At 40.5% G+C, this 25,385-nt stretch overlaps 1 protein-coding gene across 1 annotated transcript in view; it reads right to left on the reverse strand.

Moving 5' to 3' along the window:
- thsd7aa (thrombospondin, type I, domain containing 7Aa) overlaps positions 1-25,385 on the reverse strand; it is a 299,272-nt gene that overhangs the window by 171,313 nt on the left and 102,574 nt on the right. Inside the window, exon 2 of the mRNA XM_052016677.1 lies at positions 9,172-9,970. Coding sequence (XP_051872637.1) covers positions 9,172-9,970 — 799 coding nt within the window. The remainder of the gene's footprint in view (positions 1-9,171; positions 9,971-25,385) is intronic.

Genomic DNA, 25,385 nt, shown 5'->3' on the forward strand with positions numbered 1-25,385 from the left:
TTCTGTTCTTGGTCTCTGCACTCCCCATCGATATTTGCTTCCATAGAACCATAGCACCATACAGCACAAAACAGGCCCTTCAGCCCACCATGTTGTGCTGTCTATCAAACCACCCTCACACTACCTAACCCTTTCCTCCTGCATATCCCCCCATCCCACACTCCTCCATATGCCTATCCAACAAGCTCTTGAACCTGTTCAATGTATCTGCCTCCACCACCACCCCAGGCAGTGCATTCCATGCACCAACCACTCTCTGGGTGAAAAACCTCCCCCTGACATCTCCCCTGAACCTCCCACCCATAACCTTAAAGCCATGACCTCTTGTCTTGAGCATTGGTGCCCTGGGAAGGAGGCGCTGACTGTCTACTCTATCTATTCCTCTCAGTATTTTATATACCTCTATCATGTCTCCTCTCATCCTCCTCCTTTCCAGTGAATAAAGCCCTAGCACCTTAAGCCTCTCCTCATATTCAATACTCTCTAATCCAGGCAGCATCCTGGTAAATCTCCTCTGCACCCTCTCCAACGCCTCCACATCCTTCCTATAATGAGGCGACCAGTCCTCAATCTTCAATCCTCAATTTCACACAGTCTACTATTGATACCTCGTTGGTGTTTAATCCATATCATTCTCCCATTCATTTCCTTGTTAAACCCTAATCTTGCTCTGATTCACTGTTGATACATCCCACTAACCCCAGTCTCCCTGGCTACCCTCCCCACTGCCACCCCTCCCCCTTCACTATTTTCATTTCAATATTTTAATTGAAGAAAACACCAAGCTTACACAGAAAAGTCCTAGCAATGGAACTGTGAAGCAAGGTTTAAAGAATTAGATGTGGAACTGTGTGAATACAACAGATGCTTCAAAATATTTGCTCACATCCTGTGACTATGTATTACTTTAATAAGTCAATGTAGAGCATTCTTTTTGTCTTTTGCTCCAACTGAGCATCATTAATTTCAAACTTTATGGCTCAGATTAATCCACAGGGCCTGATTATATTCTTTGTGCTTAATATATTTTTCTATGTTCAGTCTGACCTATGATCCTTAAAAACAATTACTAACTTATACATGATCATCAATAGCTCCACTGAATTCACGATTCAAAAAGCTGAAAGCTTGCACAAATTAATTAGATGCTACAGAATCCTGCTTTTATAATGACTATAATTTTATGATTAAATTTATGAGCTCAGCTGGTTACTGGACACATCTTCATGCTGGCAAATTAACAGTGTTCGCTTTCATGAAAAATATTACTGTTTATATTTGTTTGGTTTCAGTTTGATGTTGTACATTTTGAATATTCATATATAGGTCTGATGAATTCAGATGCCAAAAGAATCTACCCTTATATCAATACTAATTCATATATTTGTTCAAAATCATGTTGTTTATTAGTCAGACACGAGGTCCTTGACTGCTTATAAATAGTAGTTATATATAAAAATTGCACTTGAAATTGCAACTTGAAAAACAGAACCCTTTACCTCTCTGTCCTTGTCCTTCTACACTTCCTAATTTAGTTCAATGCAAACTCAAAAGGTAGCAACTTATTCTTTCTGTAAGGTACCTTACAAGCCTTAATAATTGTTGTGATAACTTCAAGTTTTAACGACACACATTTTCAGTACAAAAGGCAGAATGTGCATTTGCACGTGGGAAAGGGGGACTGTGATTCTTGGGTTGCAGTTCCCCCATTGGAATACAGCCATTCAAATAATCTGATGTTTGTAGTAGCTTCCTTAGCAACCCATCTTTTTCTGCCATCCCTCATGGCCAATGGAACTTTCCCTGCTTTGACAGAATTCCCATGTCTCTCTTCATCTCCATTATTCTGCTATAACAACTCATACTTACTCTGAGTCTTCTGGGTCACTCACAGTTAGCTCAATTTCCCATCTGCTGACATAACTCCTGTCTTCAGTCCTTCACTCAATCATAGGCCTTATTTTGTTTACTCTTTATTTACATCTGTGACATAGTCTGGGTCTGACAAAAGACCACCAATCTCAAATAAATATTTAGAAATTTAACCCTGATCAGTAATACTAACTTCTACAGATCTACTGTTGAAAGTATCCTGACTGATTGCATCATGGTCTGGTATGGCAATTTGAATGCACAGGAACATAAGAAGCTGCAGAGAGTAGTGGACTCTGCCCAAAACATCATGGGCACATCCTTCCCCACTATTGGTAGTATCTACAGGAGGCACTGCTTCAAGAAGGCAACATCTATTATCAAAGATCCTAACCATCCAGGCCATGCCATCTTCTCGCAGCTACCGTCAGACAGGAGGTACAGAAGCCTGAAGTCCCACACCACCGGGTTCAAGAACAGCTACTTCTCTTCAACCAACTGGCACAACCCTAATCACAACAGTTTCGCAACACTATGACCACTTTGATCACTTTGCACTAAAATGGACGATGTTTTTTGTTCTAGTTGTGTTCTTTCTTGTAAAAATTGCGTATAATTTATATTTAATTTAAGTTTTTCTTGTGAATGCTGCTTATATGATGCTTTGTGCCTGTGATGCTGCTGTAAGTTTTTAATTGCACCTGTACATACATGTACTTGTGCATACAACAATAAACTATAAGATTATAAGACTATAATCATGTTGTGCAGTTGTCTCAGTGCTTTGCAAACTGCTTGTGGCATACATCCCATTCATATACACTTTGCTGTTCTTTATTCCACATCTATTTCACATCTTTTTTTCAATAAGTAATGCAATGGTATGAGTACTGTTGCAAGAAGGAATCACGTGGAATACTGTAGCCATGCCCTGAGCTCTGCCATATTTTCAGTGCTGGTACATTGATGATGATCTCTACTTTTTCATTCACTGATACTAGGCCATTAATATCAATCTTCAATTTCACATTGTGCACATGGAACCTCCTGAACACTTGGTCCAAAATCAGAAGGTACTCTTCTTTCATGATCATGGCAATCAACAGATTATCTTGGTTACACAAGCGATGATTTTATCCATCACAACCTGGAAAATCTGGGGTGAAGGCTTGACTCCAAGATTTGTATATGTGTAAAGCCCTTTGCATGTGTTGATGGCATGGGCATGGAAGAAGTCCAACTTTGTGAAGGTCTTTAACCCTTCTAACTGACTGAAGCAGCATCATTTGTACATTTTGGACGCAGTTTCAGAGTCATGGCATTCACTGCAGGTCTGTGTGGATTATAGTTACACCTGTCACTTGTAATGGACAAAATCCTCTGGCATTCTTGACAGCAATTTTATCAAATTAGAAAGTCAAGTTTTGCATGTTCAGCAGCTTTGAATGAACTAATTCATCCAGCAGTACACACGAATCTAATGTGTAAGGTACACTCTAAAAGGACACTGAACTTGAAACACGAGGATGTACTTTAAAGAAACAATGTACTCACTAATGCCTTACCCTGTTTAGCTCCTTGTCCCAAACGTACAGCTTTCAGCTGCAGTAAAACAATGATAATCTGCTCTCCGACTAATTGGAAATCCTGATGGTTTGCTATCTGGCTCACCAGGTGATACTCGCCACAATCCCTTTCAATGCATCGAGGCCCCAGTTCCCAAGCTTGCTTTCCACTCACCAGGGTCCAGGTTCCTGTGCTCCCTTTAAACTCATCAGCCCCCATTTCTTCCATTCCCTTTAAGTTCACTGGGCCCCAGTTCCCATGTTCTGTTTATACTGCCTATGGCCCCATTTCCCACAGTCCCTTTAAACTTACTAGGCTGACTGGAAAATTTATTATAATACTATGGAAAAATGCAAATTTAAGGTCTGTTGGGTGTCAATAGGAATAACACCGTTAGTCTAGAAAATCTGCCAGTCAAGCACCAGCAAAATCCTGAGAATGCCAGAATACTGGAATTTTTTCCAGCCCTTGCAAAATATCTTTAATCATATTTTAACAGTATGCCACATGCTTCTGGCCCACCATCAGGATTACTGTATGTTTCTGCTCAAATATCATATTATTTTGAGGGTTTCTCAATAATGTCATCTCCAACCTCCACAAAACTAGTTGCTTTCGCAAATGTGTTCACTTAAAATATATGATACATGAGTTAAGTTTGCAAGTTTGGTCATACACCTAAATTCCGAATACAGCTACTTGAAGGAGCCACGTTGCCCAGTATTATTCCACAGTGACACAGCTAAACAGGTCGAATATTGCAGCCCAGTCATAAGTCAACACTGTCGTCCCTTGGCACTGCATTGCTACACACTCCCACTGGCACATACGGAGGCCTTAGACAAATGAAATTCCATGTGAGTTGTTGCAGAAAAACATAATCAAAATAAGTTTTAGTGTTACAGACTCACTAAAACTTACTGAGATTGATCAATATTCTCCAATAATCCAGTAGAAAAACTTTCTGATCTCATCTTTATCACTAAATGTAATGTCTTTATAAATACAATGTATATGTATCCAAAAAGATATCGATTTACTTGCAAGCCAGTAACTTAATCTATATACATGCTTAATCTTCAAGTTCCTGCAACAGAGTAAGTGTTCCTGTCAATCATTACAAAGCTGAACACAATGAGACTACAGTAAATTTAAAAAGAAACTGCAGATGCTGGAAATCTGAAATAAAACAGAAAATGCCGGAAACATTCAGCAGGTCAATGGCCTGATGTTCAATAGCTATGTGAGAGACAATGGCTTGTTGACAATGACCCCACCTTTTAGGATTACTTTTGCTGGCAATTTCCACCCTGCTCCCACCTTCACATGATCCATCTTTGATTTTCCCTTCCTTTTCTGGATCTCTTCATCTCTATCTCAGGAGATAGGCTAGCAACAAATGTCCAGTGCAAGTCCACAGACTCCTACAGCTATTTTGACCTTACTTACTCCCAGCCTGCATCTTGTAAGGACTCAATTCCATTCTCCCAGTTACTCCATCTCCATTGCATAACCTGCTACTTAACTGGCACATTAAGTCATTTGGTCTTATCCTCTTAGAGAGATGCCACCAATCCACCATCCCCTAGCTGATTCTGCAACTGAAAACTAACCTGTTTTATCTCTTTCCCAGGGAAGGGTCTTGGACCTGAAATATTAACTCTGTTTCTCTTTCAACAGATGATCTCTGATCTGTTGGCTGTTTCCAGTATTTTTGGTTTTATTACTCATTGAGTTATTAGTTTATTTAGTTTGGCATAACACCATAGGCCAAAGGGTCTGTTCCTGTGCTGTACTATTACATTATATGACTCTCCTGTCCAACAGGATCATGGTATGTCCATATTCATAGATACAGTATTCTGAGCATATGTACAACTTTTAAAGGTATCTGTGCTCTTCCAGATCTGCCCTCTAGTTTCTCCCCAAAGTTAACCATTCCTCAATTAGCACCCATATCTTCAGCGGAGAAGGCTGAAAGATTTCAATCTCCCTTTCTTTAACCTCTTTGTCTCCCTACTTCTGGAAGACATTCTTTCATGACCACCTCTGACCAAGCTTTGGTCACCTACCCGAACATCTCCTTACTTGTGAAGAAACATCAGTTACTGTGCTATGTTAAAGATGCTAAATGAATATGTTGTTCTTGTTCTTAGTTCAGATAACTTTATGCTTTGTTAGATGAGTAGGAAAACTAACTTATCACCGGATCGCCTGCTCTATTGCTTTGTCATATAGCACCGCAAAGAATGACAGAAAATACAAAACTTACTATCACAGTTATCCATTACATTGATCTTACTTTCACATGCATGGGTTTCTCTTCTTGAAATAGTTCCCATGGCATTCTTAGAATCTTACTCTATGTCTTTCTCTATTGCCTTAACTATATGCCCCTTAAGGTCCCAATGTTGACCATTTGATTTTGCCAGTTCCTCTGTATTGACTGCATGTATACTAACAACTGTCGACCTCTACATGTAACCCAGTGTGCTTTAGCAATGTCTTCCATTTTCTTTATTCCCCTTGATAGTATAATAGAAGATTCCACAGATTGAAATAAAAATTAAGTCGTATTCATAGAGACAAAAGAGGCTGCAGATGCTGGAATCTGGAACAAAAACAGAACGTTGGAAGAACGCAACAAGTCAAGCAGCATCTGTGGAAGCAAAAGGTATAAGTCGATGTTCTGGGTCAACACCCTGCTTCAGGACTGAGAGGGAACAGGAAAGATTTCCAGTATATAGCAGTACTTAGAGGGCTGTGATAGAGGGTGGTAGGTGATAGGTGGAAAGAGATTGAGAGGGGTTGATGGGCAGATGGAACCAGGTGAGGGAGGAAGGGTGGGACAGAGGCTGGTAGGTGATAGGTGGAACCAGATGGGCAGGGGATGACACTTCTCTTCCTTTTCTGAATCTCTCTATCTCAGGAACCAGGCTTGCCACTGATATCTCTATAAACTCACCAACTCCCACAGCTACCTCAACTACACCTCCTCCCCCTGCATCCTCAGGATGAGGCCTTATGCTCTAGTCTTCTGAAATGTCCTTGATCTTCCAAAAGTGTGGCTTCCTCTCTGCTATTGTTGAAGGAGGCCTTATATGTATTTCCTCCATTTCCTGCATGTCTGCTCTGACCCACTCTCTCCATAGACAGAACAGCATTAGACTTCCCTTGGTCCTCACCTTTCACCCTACTAGTGTCGACAACCAACACATCATCCTTTGCCATTTCTGCAGCTCCGATGTGATCCCACCACCAGTCTCATCTTCCCCACCTCATCCCACCCCTTTCTGCTTTCATTTCAACTCTCCTTCCATCTCCCACACTGACCTATTTGTCCTCGGTTTTCTCCATTGCTACACAGATACCAAAGGCAAATTGGAAGAACAATATTTCACATTCTGCTTGGCAGCTTTCAACACAATGGTATGAGCATTGAATTTTCCAGTTTCAGGTAACCTAAAACCTACTCCCCCTGTGTAACCCTGGTACTCCCTTCCCCCCCACCCCCGCCACACACATACACCTGTCTACCAAGTTTTCTTCTCCCTTTGTTCATCTCTCCCATCCCCTCCCCTCATCAGGTTCCATCCGCCCATCATTCCCTCCCCATCTGGTTCCATCTGTCACCTACCAGATGCCGCTTGACCCATTGAGTTCTTCCAGCATTCTGTTTTTGTTCATTGAGTCATAGAGTCATACAGCATGGAAACAGGACATTCGGCTGACCACAACCAGGCCAATCAGTGGACGCCCATCCATATTAATCCCATCTTGCAGCGCTTGGCAAATAGCCTTCAATGCTTAGGCAATTCAAGTGCTCGCTTAGACACCTCTTAAATCCTGTCAGTGAGTCTGCTTCCACCACTCTCGCTGGCAGTGTAGTCCAGGTACTCACCACTCTCTGAATGAAGAAGTTCCTTACTCTAAATCTATGTGTTTTAATTTTATTCACCTCTGCCAAAGTGAAAAGATTCCTGCAGTCCACCCTATCTATATATTCTCAGTCATGTCCTCTCATACCCTCTTTTGCTGCAGGGAAAAACAGACCTAGCCTATCTAGTTTCTACTTAAAATGAAAATGTTCCATCTGAGAAAACATTCTGGTGAATCTCCTCTGCACCCTCTCCAGCACTCTCAGATCCTTCCTACAGTGTGGTGACCAGAACCACACGCAATACTCCAACTGAGGTCTGACTGATGTTTCATAAAGATGGAGAATAGTATTCAATGCCCGACCGATAAAGGGCAGTACACACTATGTTCTTAAGGATTTTGGCTTTTTGCATTACAGTATTTTTATTTAGTGCAAAAGTGTAAATTATTAAAAAAAACACCTTTGGATTTAAATTTAGATGTTAAAAAGTTATACTTCAGGTAAATTACCATATGATACAGTTGTATGCCATTGCAGCTTACTGCATAGTGTTAAGTGACAACATGTTACCAAAGTACAATATTAAAATCTACAAACTTAAAATATTATGCCTAAATGGACTTTCTAAAATTGCTTTGAAGATCAGACAGTTCTAATAAATATTTTATATAATATACTTCTAAATAAAGCTGATTATTTTGTCAAGAACAAACATACAGATAAATCCTAATAAACATATGAGTAACTTGCCAGGAAATGATGTGCTTTGATCAGTATACTTGAAACAGTATTTCTGGAAAGTCCTTGTCAAAACCTTGCCAGTTTTTATTATCTCCAGCTCAGTCCTAGGGTCAATAAAGCTCTTACTGAATCTAAAACATCTCATTATGAGCAATGGTCTTTCATAATATACAGGTGGTATGAAATAGATAAATGTCCTGAGCAATTTGGTCTATATTAGGAATTCTTTGGATTGGAAGTTTATGATTGGGTGGGGTTAAGACCCTAAGAAACTGGATCATGCGTGAGCCATTAAACCCCTTGAGCCTACTCCACCATTTAATAAGATCATAGTTCATTTTCCGCCCTATTCCCATAACCCTCAATTCATTTGCAGATTAAAAATCTACCTCAGTTTTAAACATATTCATGGATGCACTCTCCACAGCTTTCTGGGACAAGGAATTCCAAGGACTTAAACTTTTGACAGAATAAATAACCCCTCATCCTAGTCCCATTTAAATAAAAAACACAATCCATTAGCCTCCCCAATTATCTCTAGCACCAGTATTCTAGCTTTCTATCTTTTATGTACAAGGACTCCCAAGTCTCATTGTGCTACTGCTTTCTGTTGTCTTTATTTAAATAATGCATCGTTTCATTATTCTTCCTTCCAAAGTGAACAACTTCACATTTACCCACATTCTACTCCATTTGCCAACTTTCTCCACGAATCAATATCTCTCCTTGTTGGTTGCCTTGCCCTCTACTTTGACTGTAGTATAGTTGATTTCTTCTTAATTTTATATATTTTGAATAGCTGTGGTCCTTGCATTGATTCATGAGGCACATCACAGTTTAGTGGTTGTTTCCAGATGCTTAGCCAATTCTCTATTCATGCTAATATCAAGATTATGTAAGCTTACTGAAAAACATGGAGCAGTTGCTTACCTGGGTGGTTTTCTTTTCTCAGAAGCAAATATTGACAAAGATACCAAGCACAAGATAGCTTCAAATTTGGGATTGTTTGACCTCCTTTCTTTAATGTTTTCAGGCCCTTGTTTTTGACTATTTGCCTAGGTTATTAATCAAGGTAGGGACAAAGTGTGTCTCATTAATTGTGAGCTTCTTACCTGAGAGCAGCAGTCTTCCCACTTTTGTGAGTACATGTAACTTGCCGTGTTTGGTAACCAATCTGTATGTCAAAATATTTGGTGTCTTGACGGATTTGACGGTTTCTGTTCCTCTTTTTCTTCATAAGCTCCCAGGCTTCTGGGTCTCTCATCCTGCTTCCTGCCTGCCGAATTTGCCGAGAATGTGGAAGAGAACATTCGCTCCAGGGACCAACTTTCAGACTGTACATACTTTCTTCTGCCAGACAGGTATTGAATGTGCAGGTCTGAAACTCAGTAAGTTTGGGGCATGGCTCACCGCCATAGAGCGAAGGTACCAGGATTTGACGAAGTCGGTGTTGTAATCCAACCCCACAGGATTTAGTACATTCAGACCAGGGAGTAAACTCGGTAACCACACAATTCTGTGGGCAAGGGATGAGACAGGCTTGCTCAAGGTGGGGCTTTGTCTCAAAATATTCACAGATAACATCTTCTGCTGCAGCTCCATTTCTTTTCTCGATGCAAGTTACATTCCTCCTCTGAATTCCATCCTCTCCTTGCAAGCACTCAGAGGTTTGCTTTGAAGAAGGGCTCCTGGAAGTAACAGGTGAACATTCGTTCCATTCACCCACCCGCCACTCATATAGGTCTTTATGCCAGTCACAGACTTTGAAACAATTCTGCTGATTCTCGGGTCTTTCTGCTGGTTTACAGTTAGTAGGTAAAGTCGTCCATCCCTCCACGTGGGCACACCATACTGACCTGGTCTGGATACCACCTGGGCCACACTTCTGTCCCATACATCTCCCCCAGACACCTACAAGATAGACAATTGAAGATATTGTTACAAAGTTAGTTGAAATATAAAATGCAATAATCAAAAAAATGCAAAGCAAAAAGCAAAAAAAATATTCAGATATTGGAAATCTGAAATAAAACTAGAAAATGCTGGAAATACTCATCAGGTCAGGGTGCATCAGTAGAGACATAAACAGAATCAACATTTCAGATCAATGATCTTTCAAGGACTACTGTACATTATCAAAAAAGATAAAACTGTTCCCAAGGCTGTTATGACAAACTAGCTGCTGCAACACAACTTGCTTCACAGCTAATTCTAAGGCGGAATGACCAGGCAACACACATGGCCTCTCTAACTGGAGCCCACTGCACCTAACATTCTGAGGTTCTCTCTCATCTCAATAATGACCCGACCAAAGTCTGCTTAACTTCTGAGATTAGTTGCGATAAAGTGTTTCTAGACATGGACGAATAGTCATGTACGTCATGGAACTCTATTAAAATAGTGTTTCACCAGCCCGCTGCAAAGTCCCCGTAAAAATGGCCTCGGGGACATATGGCCATTTCTATGCTATTTTGAAGTTTTCATTGTCCTATTGCAGCCAATGTTGCCAAGTTAAAGTTGAATCCATTACATGAGGGTGACTAAATCTCAGAATAGATTATGAAGTGACCTACTCATTTTCATTAACTCCTTACAAAGAATGATCATTCAAACAAACATAGTAATGTATGTCAACAGTTAAGAAAGAGATTATTTGCATTTCATTTGACTTTGTAACTAAAGAGCATACTCTGCAATATGTTAAAAGCTACACATGTTCAGAATGAACAAACTGTTGGAATTGATGGTGGTGGTAATAAGGGGTTTTAAAATCATCTGCAAAACATCACATATTATCTAGTGGCAATAGCTAAGCTACAGATTTGAGCATTGAAATTTGATTGATTAGTGTAATTTTATTACACACTAATTGCACATAAAAGCAACTTAACCTGGGGTAGATCCTGTGAGTGTTCCTTCCTGGCTGAAGTTGCATCTGTCAAGAACTTGGGTTAGAAACTTCTGTATTCTAAGATCTATTCACATTAGCATGCTTTATGTTTTCTCAGAGTCAGACACACTCCCAATCACATCACTTTGGCACACATTTCTCCTCTATGAGTTATGCTAAACGATCACCAAAAGACAAGGAATATTATACATCATGCTGAAATATCAAATGAAATACAAGTTAAACGTCCGTATTGATCAAAGCATCTGCCCAATTCATATTCCACCAGTCAAAATATTTACCTGATCATTGTTAATTTTTCCCTCATTATTTGCAGGTTCTTGACATTATAGACTTTGGTGCATCATGCTGTGGACTTTGTCTCACTGAGGGTCACTTACAGCTTGGGATCTCAGAACAGTAGATCATGTGGGAATTGCCACACACACTGACAGTCGTCATGCTCCCCACCCTTGTTTTCCCTTGGCACCCTTATATACATCTTCTCTGTGGCTGCTGTGTGGAGGAGTCCTTTGGAGTCTCAACTGTTTCCTTATACAGTCAAGTCACAGTAATAACGATGTATCATTGTAATTCCCATTAAGAATTGCACAGAGCTCATTTCAGTGAAATTTTCATGTGTAAACCACCTGAGGCTGTTTCAAACCTTTGCTTGTCTAATTTGAATACTTTTTTGCAGAAAAACAATGGGGTATTTTTTTTTGTTTTGTAAACCAAATTGGATGACTTCACATTTTTCCATATTATTCCTCATCTGCCTTGTTCTTGCCCACTCACTTAGCCTGTCCATATCCCCTTGAAATCTCTTTACATTCTCCTCCAAATTTTTTTAAATTTTTTTTAAATTTTATTTACAGCGTGGTAACAGGCACTTCCGGCCAAACAAGCCCGCGCCGCCCATTTTTTAAACTCAAGTTTAAACTACTACAATAGTACTCCATATTCACCGAGTTTAGTATCATCAGCAAATTTGGAAATGTGACAGCTGGCCCCGTTAGACTTCCATGTCTATATCTCACAGTGCAGAAGTACAGAATCCACTGGAGATCAGATGTGGACCCATCTGATTTCTGCTCCAACCATGGACTTACCACTGAATACAAGGGAATCCCATTACTCACTAGGCCAGGGAGCTGCCTGCAGTTTGCTGGCGCCTCCACTGTGACCCTATTTACTTGAATGGGGGCCACAAACCTTGCTTAAAAAAAATAAGTAAAGGTGTTTTATTTTACTTTATTTTAATGAATATCAATTAATTTAGTTTAGTTAAATATATTTAAATGAATGTCTTTTAATTTTTTATCAATGATTTAACATTTTAATTATTTTTTTAACAGTTTCTAATTGCCACTGATCATTGGAGACATTTAGAAACAGGAAAAAGACCCGACAGTACATACTGTCAGAAGTCATAAGGGGATTCCAGGGCTGGGGCCATGGTTTGTGGTTTTGTCACCATTTTGTGTTTGTTTGGCCTCTTTGAATGACAAAAACAGTGGTGCCAGCAAAGGTATGAAAGGCATGTGGCAACAAGTGTGACCAGTGGGATAGCATGGATGGTGACTATGAGGCACTGGCTGTGTCCAGTGCTATTATGTTCTTATAATTTTCATATTGAAAATACAATTTTGTTACTGTTATTAATTTAATAATAGAAAATTTAGAAAATTAACAATGACAAAAATTAATACATCTATAATCTGCTGAAATTTGTCTGTAAGTATTACTTCCATGAGTGGTAAAGATATACCGATATCCCGCTGAATCCTTTGACAACCATCCTCACTATCCACAACGCCACCAATTTTTGTATCATCTGCAAACTTACTAATTGGCCATCTACATTTTTGTCCAATTCATCGATATATATATCACAAACAACAGAGGTCCCAGCACTCATTCTTGTAGAACACCACTGGTCACAGATTTCCAGTCAGATTAACCCCCCTCCACCACTACCCTCTGCCTTCTATGGCCATGCCAATTTTGAATCCAATCTACCAAGACTCCATGGATGTCATATGATTTAATTTGCCGGATCAGCCTACTATGATGCACCTTGTTGAAAACTTACTGAAGTCCATGTATACATCATCCACTTTGGTACCCTCATCAATCACCTTCATCACCTCGTCACAAAACTCAATCAAGTTTGTAAGACGTGACCTCCCCTGCACAAAGCCACGCTGACATCCCTAACAAGTCTATGCTTTTCCAAATGTGAGTAGGTCCTACTCTTAAGAATCTTCTCCAATGATTTCCCTAACATTGATGTAAGGCTCACCCCGCCCCCCCCTATAATTTCCTGGTTTGTTTCTACACCCCTTCTTAAACAGAAGAAGAACATTGCCTATTCTACAGTCCTCTGGGACCTCTAAGATATTATTAGAGTTGATATTGGGACAGAAAGGGCAACTACACTATGAAAGTTATCCTTTATATATTTAAGGAAGACTTTCAATTCCCATTCATCTCTTAAGAATTAGCTTTTGAGATGAGCCTTGGCACCTTACAAGATGTCACATTCAGTGAGTACTCTGCCAACATATAAAGACTATGATGATAAACTTCCCATCCAAGTAACCAAATATTGTAATATATCTAATTCATAACCATATAATCATGTAGATCTTGCGCTATTGTGTAATATCACTGAATTTGCAACAATTTTATGTATTTTATGAGCAAGTATTTGAAATTATCGAACAACTAACTTTTCATGAAACCTGGTGTTTTAATTTGTGGTCAATACATAAATCTGTGAAATTGGATTTAACGGACATGCTGATTAACCACAAAATACACTGACGGGCAGATAATTTTCCATATACAAGGTGCTGCATCCTATAACTAATGTTAGAATGTGAAGCAAATCCTGATGTTTTACAGCAAAGTGTTAAATCAGCCCAGGCATGAATTAAAAGTATATTTGTTTCTTACTACACATGGAACAACATATGGGGTTAAGTAGAACACAGACAGCCACTTAAGATAGCAATCAATGTGGCTGTAAAGTAATGCAGGTTGTCAGTTAATTCACAATGGGAATGTCTTTCAAATGCCACCCGTTTATTTTCTATCTGACAGAGGAGAATGAAGGGAATGGGCAAAGCAGAATGGAGTCAATCTTGACTGAACATACTAAATCCAAAGTATTCCCGAAAACAGCCCTGTAAATGAGATTAGCACAATGAATTCAAGAGGAAAGAGTTAAAATGGTTAACATCTGCTGTAATTTTCAAGAACAAATAGGCAGATCATAAACTGCACACTCTCCACCCATTTGTACTAGACAATGTATGGCTGACTAAAATACCTTAAGCAACCCCCCCCCCCCCCACACCACAAAATAGCACAACCCTCATTTACTTGATTTATTTTAGGGCCAGTAACTGTGTTAACTCCACATCGGAGCAATTTTCCTGCATTTCCTCTATATTCTTTATTGCTCTCTGAGTCTTCATCCAAATAGCTAAATATTTCAATCATTATCATTGTCACTGGTAGTCGCTCTACCATTTGGCTGCTGAGCTGACTCAGGACTCCTATTCTGGGATCATAAACCTCCCTGCAGAAGTACAAACATTTCCTCACTGGTCAGCTGTGCTGCCAGGAGGTACCATCCTTTTCCTCCATCTCTTGTTCTTTCACCTGTGAGCACCAAGTGTTTCCCCTCAAAACAAGTCACTGCCTGATAATGTGATAACATTGAGGCTGGTCAATGGTTTGCTCCTCCTGCCTTCTTTCTTGAGTTAGGCTTGCAATGTGTCACTGTATTGGTTCCTTAGAGCACCGTGTATCGCTGGCCACAGGTGAATGGGAACAGAGGATTCACTGTGTGACCTCTCCAGCTCACCCAGGGCACCTAGGTTTTGAATCCTTAGGGAAATGTAGGGATGATGGCCGCAGTATAAACCTGGATCATTGTGACCTTCTGTAGGAGCAGTTTCCCAAAGTAGCCACTAGGATCCTGTGTTGAATCTTACAGTTGATTTTAGCACTTTGAGTGAGGTGGCTACTGAGGTAGCTGAAGTGCTCAATAATCTTCAAGGTCTTCTCTTCCACACAGATTTTTTGCAGGTCCTGTGCTATGTCTTAGCTAGGCTGACCAAGCATCTTAAATTTCTAGAGGAGTAATAATCAATTTAAGAAGATAAAGATGAGTATTATTCCTACTGTAAAGAATAAAGTAATGTCTCAATAATTTTCACACTTTAACTTATCTTCTTTAACAAAGATTGCAACAATGTTGGTATTTCTCAGGCCCTTTGGAATTTTCTCATAATATATATGTAGAAGAAAGAGCTCATGCATCTTCCATACCAATTCTTTATCTTCAACCTTTAGCTACAACGACCAATTAGGAGACTGCTTGACAGGTTGAAGTATGATGGGGCCCAAATCAGCTTCACAGTAATGTGAAGATCTGCCGTGAACCTCCAAATGTGTCAGTATAAAGGCAAAGTCTTCAGTAGTGGATCAGCGGGCAGAAAATCTGTGGGACTGGACAGCTGTGGAAGTAGATAAAGGCTGCTGCAACTGAAAGGTAAAAAATTGTAGAGGTTGGAAATCTGAAACAAAAACAGAAAATGCTGGAAATATTCAGCAGACCAGGCAGCATTCACAAAGAAATTGAATCAATGTTTCGGGCTGATGATATGCATTCAGAACTGCAATAAGCTAGAGACCTCCAGTTGTTTTGGACTTTTCATACCATTGGGCTCTGGTTCTTGATGTAATTGTGTGTGGTCTCAATGCTCTCCCATTTCCCTAAGTTAAAAAAAAATCATGCTAAGGCTTTTGCTGTGGGGAATGTTTGAGTTCAATCAACTTCAGCAGTGATAATGTATTCTATCTCATGAAATATTTATTTAACTTTTGCCTTCCTATTTTTAACTGTAATCCTAAATTTATGCCCTTTTATTATTGATTAAGCAAAGAGTGAAAAGAACCATTCACAGGTTACTTCCTTACACATTTTCAAAACTTTGTTTCATACTTTATGGAGCAACACAAAAAGGAGCTGAAGGAACTCAGCCGGTCAGGCAGCACCTATGGAGGAAAATGGACAGTCGACATTTTGGGTCAAAACCCCTCAACTGGACTGGAAAGAAAAAGGAAGATGGCCAGTATAAAATGGTAGGGGGAAAAGAGCTGGCAGATGATAGGTGGATCCAGGTGAGGGGAGGGTGATAGGCAGATGGGGGGGGGGGGGGGGGGGGGGGGGGGGGGGGGGGGGGGAGAGAGTGAGAATGATGTAAGAAGCTGGGAGGTTGATAGGTGGAAGTGCCAAAAAGCTGAAGAAGCCAGAATCTGATCAGAGAGGGAGGGGAGGGGAAGAGATATGGTGATGGGACCCAGTTGGATCAGGAGGGGAAAAAAAGGGGGAAAGAGACAGAGGGGAGCTGTTACCGGAAGTTAGAGAACTTGATGTGCATGCCATCAGGTAGGAGACTACCCAGATGGAATATGAGGTGTTGTTCCTCTAATTTTCTTTTAGATCTTGCTCCCCGCCCCCCGCTCCTTTTTATACTGGCCATCTCCCCTCTTTTTTTCCAGTCCAGATGAAGAGTTTCAACCCAAAATGTCAACTGTCCATTTCCCTCCATTGATGCTGCCTGAGCCGTTGAGTTCCTCCAGCTCCGTTGTGAGTTGCTCCAGATTCCACCATCTGCAGTCTCTTGTATGTTCATACTTTATGGTCCCATTTTACACAGATGACAGCAGTTCCAGGTTTTGGCTGGTTACAGCTTTATTACGGTAAATGGAGTTGTATAATATATGCCCATCAGCCACACTTGTAAATGTTATTTTTAAGCACCTATATAGAGTTCTCGAACCACCATAGTGAACAGTCTTCATAAAACGTCTTCCCACAAAGCGCTAAAATCAAGTCAGGTTCCTAATGATGGGCTGGAACCATCTCAGGGAAATTAGACCATAAGACCAGAAGACATAGGAGCAGAATTAGGCCATTCAGCCCATCAAGTCTGTTCCACTATTCAATCATCGCTGACTTATTTTTCCCTCTCAACCCCATTTTCCTGTCTTCTCCCCATAACCTTTGACCCCCTACTAATCAAGAACCTATCGACCTCTGCTTTAAATATACCCAATGACTTGATCTCCACAGCCATCAGTGGCAATGTATTCCACAGATTCACCACCTTCTGGCTAAAAAATTCTTCCTTATCTCAGTTCTAAAGAGAAGTCCTTTTATTCTCTGACTGTGCCCTCTGGTCCTAGACTCTCCCAACGACTGGAAGCATTCTCTCCACACCCACTATCCAGACCTTTCAATATTCAGTAGGTTTCAATGAGATCCCTCCTCATTCTTCTAAACTCCAGCGAGTACAGGCCCAGAGCCATCAAGTGCTCCTCATACATTAACCCTTTCATTCCTGGGATCATTTTTGGAAACCTCCTCTGGACCCTCTCCAACGCCAGCACATCTTTCCTTTGATATCAGGCCCAAAACTGCTCACAATACTCCAAATGTGGTCTGACCAACACTTTATAAAGCCTCAGCATTACATCCCTGCTTTTATATTCTAGTCCTCTCAAGATGAATGCCAACATTGCATTTGCCTTCCTTACTACCGACTCAACCTGCAAGTTAACCTTTAGGTAATCCTGCACTACGTCTCCCAAGTCCCTTTGCACCTCTGATTTCTGTTTAGAAAATAGTCTACACCTTTATTCCTTCTACCAAAGTGCATGACCATACACTTCCCTACACTGTATTCCATCTATCACTTCTTTGCCCATTCTCCCAATCTGTCCAAGACCCTCAATACAACCTGCCCCTCCACCTATCTTTGTATCATCCACAGACTTGGCCACAAAGCCATCAATTCCATCATCCAGATCATACATATAACATGAAAATTAGCAGACTCAACACCGACCCCTGAGGAATACCACTAGTCACCAGCAGCCAACCAGAACAAGCCCCCTTTATTCCCACTCTTTGCCTTCTGCCAGTCAGCCAATCTCCTATCCATGCGAGTACCTTTCCTGTAATACCATGGGCTCCTATCCTGTTTAGCAGCCTCATGTGCGGTACCTTGTCAAAGGCCTTCTGAAAATCCAAAGTGAACAGCTGATAGGCTGTGAATGCCAAATGACAACTGTAGACAAACAGTTGGAGGGTGGGGAGATGAGGGCATGAACATCAAATTCTCCCACTTTAAGTAAACCAACCCCCACCACCACCACGCCTCTTCTTTTCTTCCCTTTCCTGGCCCATCTCTCTCTTTCTTCTCCTCACCATTTTTCCCTCTCCTTTTCTTCTCCTCCCCTCCCCCCATGCCACCTGCCTCCATACCTTTTGGCCCATCCCCCAGTGGATCTGCTCTCCCCTCCTCCCCTGCATCTGCCTATCACTATCTCTTACCTGCATCTACCTATCACCACCTTGTGCCCACCCCGCCTCCCCTCTTTTGTCCACCTATCACTGCTATGCTTTCCCCGCTATATATCGGGCTTCCCCTTTTCCTATCTTCAGTCCTGAAGAAAGGTCCTGACCTGAAACGTTGACCATCTGCTTTTCTCCGTGGATGCTGCCTGACCTGCTGAGTTCCTCCAGCATCTTGTTTTTTTCAAATGACAACAGTAGTTTGGAAGTGATTTCTAGCAATGATTCTTGATAAAAGCACCACACTAGGAATTGCCCCATTATGTCCACAGGCAACACTGTAAATGATTCATCCATGCAAATGCAAGTTTTCTAAGGTACCACAATTCAACTTGTAACTTGTCATGTTGTATTTCATTCTGGAAAACATTGCTTTTTCTACACATAGCACTAAAAAAAGACAACACAATGTGATCAAATTCTTGGGCATTCCATACTCCTACATTTCAGTTGGAATGGTGCTGAGAGGCATTTGATATAAGTCATAGAATTATAGAGCACTACAGAACAGAAATAGGCCCTTTGGTCCATCTCGTCCACACCGGCCTGGTTTTCTGCCCAGTCCCATCTACCTGCACCTGGACCATAGCCCTCCATACCTCTCTCATCCATGTACCTGTCCAACCTTCTCTTAAATGTTACAATTGAACCGCATCTACCACTTCTGCTGGCAGCTCGTTCCACACTTGCACCACCCTCTGAGTGAAGAAGTTCCCCCTCAGATATTTCACCTTTCACCCCAAACCTATGACCTCTAGTTCTAGTCTCACCCAACCTGAGAGAAAAAAGCCTGCATGCATTCACCCTATCTATACCCCTCATAATTTTGTATACTTCTATAAGATTTCCCCTCATCCTTCTGCACTCCAGAGAATAAAGTCCTAACATATTCAACCTATCCCTGTAACTCAGGCCCTCAAGTCCCGGCAAAATCCTTGTAAATTTTCTCTGCACTCTTTCAAGCTCTACATACTTCTGTAGTTTGTTCAAAGCATTAGTCTTTCTCCAGAGAACAGTGGGGCTCTCGAGTAGGCTGCTTACTTGTGTGGTCAATGCTGATTCATTGAAATCTTTTAAGTGAGAACTAGGACTGTTTCTAGATGAGGCAGACATTTCGTCAGACAACAGCCCCAATCATAGGAACATACAGATTAGGAACAGATATAGGCTACTCGGTTCCTTAAGTCTGTTCTGCCATTTAATGAGATTTCTGTATATTTTATTGTAACTTCAACTCAGCATTCTCAACTACCCGAGGTAATCTTTCACCCTCTCGTATGTTAAGTATTTATCTACTTCTGCCTTAAAATTATTCCAAGCCTTTGCTTCCACTGCCCTTTGAGGAAAGTTTCAAAGACACACCAGCCTCTCAAAGTAAAAAAAATCACCTCACCTCTTTGTCTTAAATGGGTGATCACAAAATTCTCCCACAAAAGAAAACATCTTTAGTATACCCACCTTGTGAAGGCCCCTCAGAATATCATATGTTTCAGTCAAGGCATCTCTTCTATTTTCCGATGGATACAAGCTTTGCTTGTCCAATCTTTTCTCTTAAGCCCACTCCAGCCATTACTCTGGTAAACGTCTGACATATTAAAATCCTTCCTTAAATAAGATGACCAATACGCTGCACAGTATTCCATACGTGATCTCACCAATGCCCAGTATAAATGAACAATAACCTCCGTACTTGTGTATTTAGTTCCACTTGCAATAAACAATAACATTCTGTTAGCTTTCATAATTATTTGTTGTACCTGCATACTCTGGTACCCCATTTAGTGCTACCCCACTGATTCATTACAGTACTCTTGGTTCTGGAGTCTGAACATACACAGGTATGTACCCTCAGTACTTTAATAAAGAAATCTGATTCAGCTGTGCAATGTTGTGCTGGGAAACTGTCACAAACCCCTGTCCACCCCCAGAGTTCCCACAGCAACGAAATGATGACCTTACTGCTGCATGTCTTGCTATGGAGTGAGCTACTGAGGGACCAAGTAGTACCTGTGAGGGCCCATGTTGGGCAGGCTGGGGCAAGTAGTGTGACTGTTCGGTGCTAAAATGCAGGTCTCAAGGCTGCACCCTGGCCAGCATGGTGAATGGAGGCATTACTGGAGACTAACTTAAGTTGCTCCATATACTAACAAGTTGCCCAGATCCTATGATCTCTCTCATCGCCTTCTATTGTATAAGATGGAAGCTGCTGTTTCCCTTCTCTTTGTTTGGCTGCATATCTCCCCCTAGCCCAGAAGTTCCTCCATGATAACAAGCTTAATAATTGGCAACTACAGCTGAACTTCTCTTGACTAGGGTCACTCACCATGAAAAGTTGAATGAGTTTGAAAAGTTTCTTTTCCTTGAGGTTGATTTTTACATTAATTTCTAGCAAGTGGAATATATTTTTATTGCTTTAATTATTTTTAAATTATTTAAATCTGCATGATCTTTTTAAAATGTCTCCAATAATCAAAAACAGTCAAAAGCAGTCCAATGGCATTTAAAAGCACTTGAGCTATCAAAGGGAAATCATGGCAGTCAAGGACAGAACCTCAGGATCCACCTCCTGAGGCCTAGCCATTGCTCCTAAATCACTCTGCTTGGTGGGGTGAACATGGGATCAAGGTTTTGAGAATGAATGGACCCATAGGCTGCAAAAGGTTAAGCGTGACCATTGGTAGTGGGCACTAGGTAGAGTTATTTAGGGACAGAGTCTCCAGGACTGGTTTTGACCACCTAGTTGGAGCAAGGTTCAAGACACAATTTTCCAGAAATATTTCCCCAGGTTAGCCTAGGTTTTGATCACTTCCCCTGGGTAATAACAAAATATTGAGTGGGATGGGAAATGTTGAGATATCTTCACAATTGTACAGTTCAAGTTGGATACATGAGAAGGTCTTTAACTCTGCTGCTATTCTTACGTTTTAATGGGATAGTGTCTGTACACACTATGTATTAAAATGTTCCAATATGACTTGTTGTCAGTTTAAAATTTGTATGCATGTTAACGAATGAACAAACCTGAAAAGGTGAAGAAATTCAAAAGAAAAAATGTAATATCTAATAGATAGTAAGGAAAGGATGACAACAGAGAATACAAGCATGCGAGGAAAGATGAAAAAGAAGTTTGGAAAGACAAGAGTTAAATTGTCAAGAAATATAAAAATATTCTACTAACACACATATCAAAGAAAATTCAGGATATGGATAGGCACATTAAGCTACCAAGACACAACAAATTTAAAGATAATGATGGTAAAATATTAAATAGTTACTTTGCCTCAAGAAGGCTAATAAGCTGACACAACTTTGGAAGAAGAAATTAAAAAGATATAACAACATTTAAGGAAAGGGGATAGATAATTGATAAACTAATCAGATTTAAAAAGGATAAAACCATTGGCCTTGATTGATTGCACAGAGATGGGAGAGACACTATTACATACACATAAAAAATAATTAGAAAAGAGAACAGTGCTAGAGGGCAGTAACATAGTGATGGTGATTCCTATGTTAAAACAGAAAGATCAAAGAAGTGTAGCGAATGATAGACCAAGTGGCTTAATGTGGATTGTAGGAAGGAAATTGCATCTTTACTCAAAGTGTAATAAATGAACTAGAAAATAAAGCCATAAAGGAGGGAACTGGATATAGATTCCAAATCAGTACAGAACTAATATTTAATTCATTGAAGGAACAGCAGAAAGAACGGTCAAGGATAATAAGCAGATGTATGCCCCGATATTTGTTCATAATCTCTGTAGAAAAATGGCACTGTTCACGGATGAAGATAAACTGGAGAATAGCAATTTTGTACACATTTCTAGATGTCTTAGCGGTTGATGGGAAACTTTTTCAGCGTGAGACTCTGCTAGATGACATCAACAATAGTGCAACATGCAAAATGTAACACCAGCACAATTTTCAAACTTACTGATCTGAAAAATAATGGTTCTTATTCACTTACAGAACAATCATGCTTAACCAACCCCACCTTCCCTGAAACCATGCTATTTTAACCAACATTCAAGCTGCAGTCATTGTTCTCAGTGAGAGCTGTAACATTATATGAGCTATATTCTACAAGCTCACAACTATGCCTTGACCGGTTTGTCTCTGGATCTCCAGGTCACAGTTGCTCTCAACGACTGAGCCTTGGATCTTTCCAGACTGCCGCTACTGCTCTTTGCCACATCCCACTGTTTGCCGCTTATTGCTGCATTAGGAAGGTCATCCAAACTTCATTCTCGAGGAGAGAAAACTTCATCTACATTTACTATAGAATACAAAAGCAGACAGAAATGGCACAGGCATTCCTGGTACTTAAGGTTTTGTCAAACATAGGCATTCATAGACTGCACCAAGATTGTTACTGTGATCTCCCTGATAATCTCTTTCCAACAATAAAAACAGAATACCTAACAGGTCAGGCAGCATCTGTGGAGTGTTAATGTTTCAGGTTTATGAATTCTCATTAGAACCATTCCAGAATGCCTAACTATAGCCCCGAAGGGTAACCATGACCACCTTCCACAAATAAAAGGCATCCTGTATTCACTGTTGTTCACTTGTCTGACCAGGTCTCTCTGATGACCTTCTGACAGCACTCTGCCATCCCCTCCCATTGTTAAAGCATACAATTATTCAATAGCATTACTTCCCAACAGATGGAAAAGTGCTGTTTGCACTGTGATATGTCCCAAAAAGGGCTGACTTTAGAGATTATGCATGTTGGGCTAAAGACTGGCAGCTGTGAGAACTTTCAACATATCAAATAAGGACACCACATTGAAACTGAAAATATCAGTGTCAGTCTGGCATGACATGGGGAAACACAAGTGAACTTTGTAAATGACTTTCTTGAATTTTTGTGCATTTTTCAAACAGCATTAGGTTGACCTATAATGCTGTTTTAACATCATTAAATAGCAGTCATACTATTTTAAACCCACCATATGTTTGGATTTACAAAAGACCTTCAATTAAGTATTACTTCAGCAAGCCAAGAGGATGGGCAGAAGGGTGTGTAAGGACATTGTGAAGCGAGAAGAGAGACAGTGAGCAAGGGTTCCTGTGCACAAGCTATCAAGATTAAGTTAGTCTCACATCTCAGGGATTCCAACCCATTTCCTGCCCCCTGCAGAATTAGTGATCGCCTCATGACCTTTCAGCTTACTCTAAAAGGGACCGAATGCTATAGCCCATCAGCACATATAGCCCATCCCTGCAAGCTATGGATAAGGCCAAGAAGGGCCTTGAAAAAATCCTGATCTGCATTCCAGATCTGCATTCCAGCTCCAAAAGGGTCTTCCTCGTGGCTCACAGTGAGACCCCAAATCCAGGCACTAGCACGCTTTATTTCATCATCTAAGCAAGGGACCACACTAACGTCCATACCTTCCATGCATTGGCAGACACTGATGGTTGCTGGACTGGTCACTGTCTGGTCTGCTCTATTATCTCCAATAATCTGACCCCCAGAAGTCAGTGTTAACATAAACAATGTGGCAAGAAAATCAATTTCAAAGCACATGATGGGAAACTTGTTGATTCCCAGCCAACAGGAACTGCGAAGTGTGTACAACTTTATGGACAGCTATGAAGTCCAATTTAATTGGCACCTGGAAAGAGACTCTTGGCTTCTCTACCAAGAAGAACATTCAATGTATCAGTAAGGCTTTTGATCGAGGAAATGAGTGCTTAAAGATGAAAAAGATGAAGACCTCAAGTCTGGCATAAAACTCATGGTCTACTGGGCAGCAATGTTTCCTGCCCTTCTATATGCCCCGAGTACCTAGATTGCTTACGGAGGGCATCTCAAGGCGCAGGAAAGGCACCACTAACACCGCCTCTAAGGAGTCTAGAAATAGAGGTCACAGTCTCAAAATAAAGCATAGACCATTTAGAACTAAAATGATGAGAAATCTCTTCAAGGGTGGTCAAAGTTGTGGATCTTTTTGACTGATTGTATTCAAAATTGAGACTGATAGATTTCTGGATAGTGAAAAAATCTAGAGATATGTGGTAAGGGCAGGAAGGGTAGGGAATTCCAAAGATTCACGACCTTTGAAGTGAAGAGATTTCTCCTCATTTCAGTCCTAAATGGCCTATGCCTTATTTTGAGACTGTGACCCCTTTTTCTAGACTCCTTAGCCAGGAGCAACATCCACCCTGTGTGTATGCCTCTCTGTTATTCCCTAGATTACTATGGGCACTTGACAACTAAATCTCTTAGTATGAATCACCACCTTCAATACAGGAAGGAACTCGTATGGAATATGTTTCAACAATGCCTGATCTCCTGATGTTTCAGGTACAAGATCAGCTGTGATTTTACTGAATAGCAAAACAGATTGAAATACACAAATGGCCAACTCCAAATTTCGACTTCTTGTGTTCTTTTCGAATGAAGTCAATTTAATCTTCAAAAATACACACATTGTAGATCACAAGATACTAACCTAAAGACACAACTACAGCTGAATTTTCCCTTTGTTAGTTAGGCATACAGAAGAAAAAGATGTGCTATTCTGCCAGAGCCAACAGCTTTTCTTAAATATATATAAAAAATAAAAGCAAGAAAGATCACCAAGTCTGTTCTGCCATTCAAAAAGATCATGACCCATCCTGTGTCTTGACTCCATTTTCACCCCAATTGCCTATTTCCCCGATTCCCCAACTATCCTAAAACCTATTGCTTTCAGTCTTTAGGACACTGAGTGTCCGAGCATCCACAGCATCCTGAGGTAATGAATTCCAAAGGCTCACAAGTCTCTGTGGAAGGAAAGTTCTCACTTCAGTTCCAAATCACTGAACACTTATCCTTAGACTATCTTTAGCTAGAGGAAACAGCTACTCATTATCTACCTCTCACTCCTTATCAGATTCACCTGTCCTAATGAGCTCACTTAAACTCCAGTTAGTATAGATTAAGCTTCCTCAATTTTTCAAAATAGATAACCTCTTCATCCCAGGAAAGAAACACATACATAAATTTA

The sequence above is a fragment of the Pristis pectinata genome, chromosome 5 (genome assembly GCF_009764475.1).
Source record: "Pristis pectinata isolate sPriPec2 chromosome 5, sPriPec2.1.pri, whole genome shotgun sequence".
Classification (NCBI taxonomy): Eukaryota; Metazoa; Chordata; class Chondrichthyes; order Rhinopristiformes; family Pristidae; genus Pristis; species Pristis pectinata.